The sequence below is a fragment of the Cannabis sativa genome, chromosome 5 (assembly GCF_029168945.1).
Source record: "Cannabis sativa cultivar Pink pepper isolate KNU-18-1 chromosome 5, ASM2916894v1, whole genome shotgun sequence".
In the NCBI taxonomy this organism is placed as follows: Eukaryota; Viridiplantae; Streptophyta; class Magnoliopsida; order Rosales; family Cannabaceae; genus Cannabis; species Cannabis sativa.
In genome coordinates this window covers 19,050,835-19,052,767 of record NC_083605.1, presented here as the reverse complement: position 1 = coordinate 19,052,767, position 1,933 = coordinate 19,050,835, and the positions used below count along the sequence as shown (strand labels likewise).

At 34.9% G+C, this 1,933-nt stretch overlaps 1 protein-coding gene across 1 annotated transcript; it reads left to right on the top strand.

The window, feature by feature from the left end:
* Nucleotides 1-403: 403 nt before the first annotated feature.
* Nucleotides 404-1,660, top strand: LOC133038196 (uncharacterized). The gene is made up of 2 exons (XM_061116282.1): nucleotides 404-523; nucleotides 1,055-1,660. The coding sequence occupies exons 1-2, from the start codon at nucleotides 404-406 to the stop codon at nucleotides 1,658-1,660; spliced, it is 726 nt and encodes a 241-aa protein (XP_060972265.1).
* Nucleotides 1,661-1,933: the final 273 nt, after the last annotated feature.

Sequence of the window (1,933 nt, the reverse complement as noted above, 5' to 3'; positions counted from 1 at the left end):
CCAATATCAGAAGAAACAACATGAAATATCCAAGAAATAACCAGGCTGTTACATCGATTCCACGCATCATAGTCTTCGTGATCAGGAGCTGGTTCAGGCAATTGTCCATTGACAAACTTCATCTTATTTCTGGCAAGAAGGGCAACACTCATGGCACGCTTCCAAGAATTGTAGTTTTCTCCCCCTGTCAAGATCTTGGGAACAAGAGTGGAGCTTGGATGATCACTGTTACTGAGGTAATAGGGATTCCAAGCTTCATCCTTGTATCCACGAGATACCTGATCATGAGTTTGATTATTGCCAGGTTGATCACTTGAATGCTGACCTTCTTCTATAACAGCTCCACTTCGTGTTTGAACCATGGTGGAAAGAGATGAACAGGAAAGAAACAGAGTAGAAAAAAATGCGGAAGAAGAAGAAGAAAAAGCCTTACGGCTCTAATACCATTTCAAAAAACAAAGAAAAGAAAATAAAAGAGAGAAAGAAAATTGATTCAACAGAATTTTCATTGAATAATGAAACAGTACAATTGAGGCCTTTATATACACATGGCAAAACAGATACAATAACAACTAACATAACAGATTTTGACAGCTCATCCTAACTAACTCCAACTAACTCTAAAACAAAGAAACACGTTTAAAGGCAGGGTCTACTCCTGTTATTTGTAAGAATTTTTCCTTTTCTCATGGCTATGATGCGCCTAGTATTAGTTTAAGTGGGGTCTTATTATATTATGGGACTCGTCAGTTAGTTTCCATAATTGATGCCAAATAGAATTATATTAATTGTTGGCTAACAATGTCTACTGGCACTTCTTCATTCCACATTTGGGGGCTTTATAGTGAACCAGTCACTTCAAATAGACATTTCTCCTGAATATTGTTTAGACGATTAAGTGATTTTATTACAGGATCATGGTTATATATGGAAGATTTCAATGAAATTTTGGGGCTAAGTGACAAAATGGGTGGTGTAACTTGTCAGGAATTTCATATGAAATATTTTCGTCAAGCTTTAGAAGAGAGTTCCTTGAGCCCTTTAGACTTTACAGGAACTCGTTTTACTTGGAAGTATCGCACTAACTCAGAAACGGTTGGATTCAGCTTTAGTTAACTTGGATTGGAGAGCTAATTTTCCTGCAGCAAGGTCATCTCAGCTAGACTTTTTCGGCTCAGATCATATAGTGCTTAGTCTTGAGTTAGGATTATGCCCAACTTCTTCTTTGACTTCATGTAACAAAGGGAAGAGGTTTCTTTATGAAGCCTTATGGAATGAAGATCCTAAATGTCAACATATAATATCTAACTCATGGTTGCCTGTATCTGAGTTCTCTAGCTTAGATACTGTAATCACAAACATAGCCTCTTGTTCTGAAAATTTAGATTCTTGGTACTTAAAAAAGTATAGTACATTACCTAAAGATATTCGGTGTACTAAACGGAAATTGTCTACAGGACAAAATGTTGATCATGATCTGTATAATCAAGAAGAAGTTTCTCAGCTAGAATCTTATTTGTCACATCTCTTCAAGAAAGAAGAAATTTCTTGGCAACAAAGATCAAGAGTCCAACGACTACAGGTTGGTGACCAAAACACAAAGTATTTTTATCGTCATGCTAGTGCTAGATTTCAAAACAACCTTATTCAAGGTAGCTAAGGCTGACATTTAATTGGACTTTATGCTTAATGATCTGCTATACAATTTTTTGCTTAAAATGATTTTAAATTAATTATCTCAGGTGTCTAAAGGTAGAACTCTATATAATTTAATGATCTGCTGTACTTACATCATTTTGATTTTAGTCTCTGTTCTATTTTTTTCAAGTATAATTATGTGTTGGTGACTGCAACTATTGTTCTATATTTGGTTGTCCTTTTAAAACCAGTTGATATGTTTTGTTTTATTTTGTAATTTTTTTTCACTAGTTTT

Bases quoted from the DNA above. Each gene is read 5' to 3' on its own strand.
- LOC133038196 (XM_061116282.1), top strand. From the start codon at position 404: ATGCGGAAGAAGAAGAAGAAAAAGCCTTACGGCTCTAATACCATTTCA. The intron at 524-1,054 runs GTACAATTGAGG...TAGACTTTACAG, and splicing joins TTTCATTGAATAATGAAACA to GAACTCGTTTTACTTGGAAG.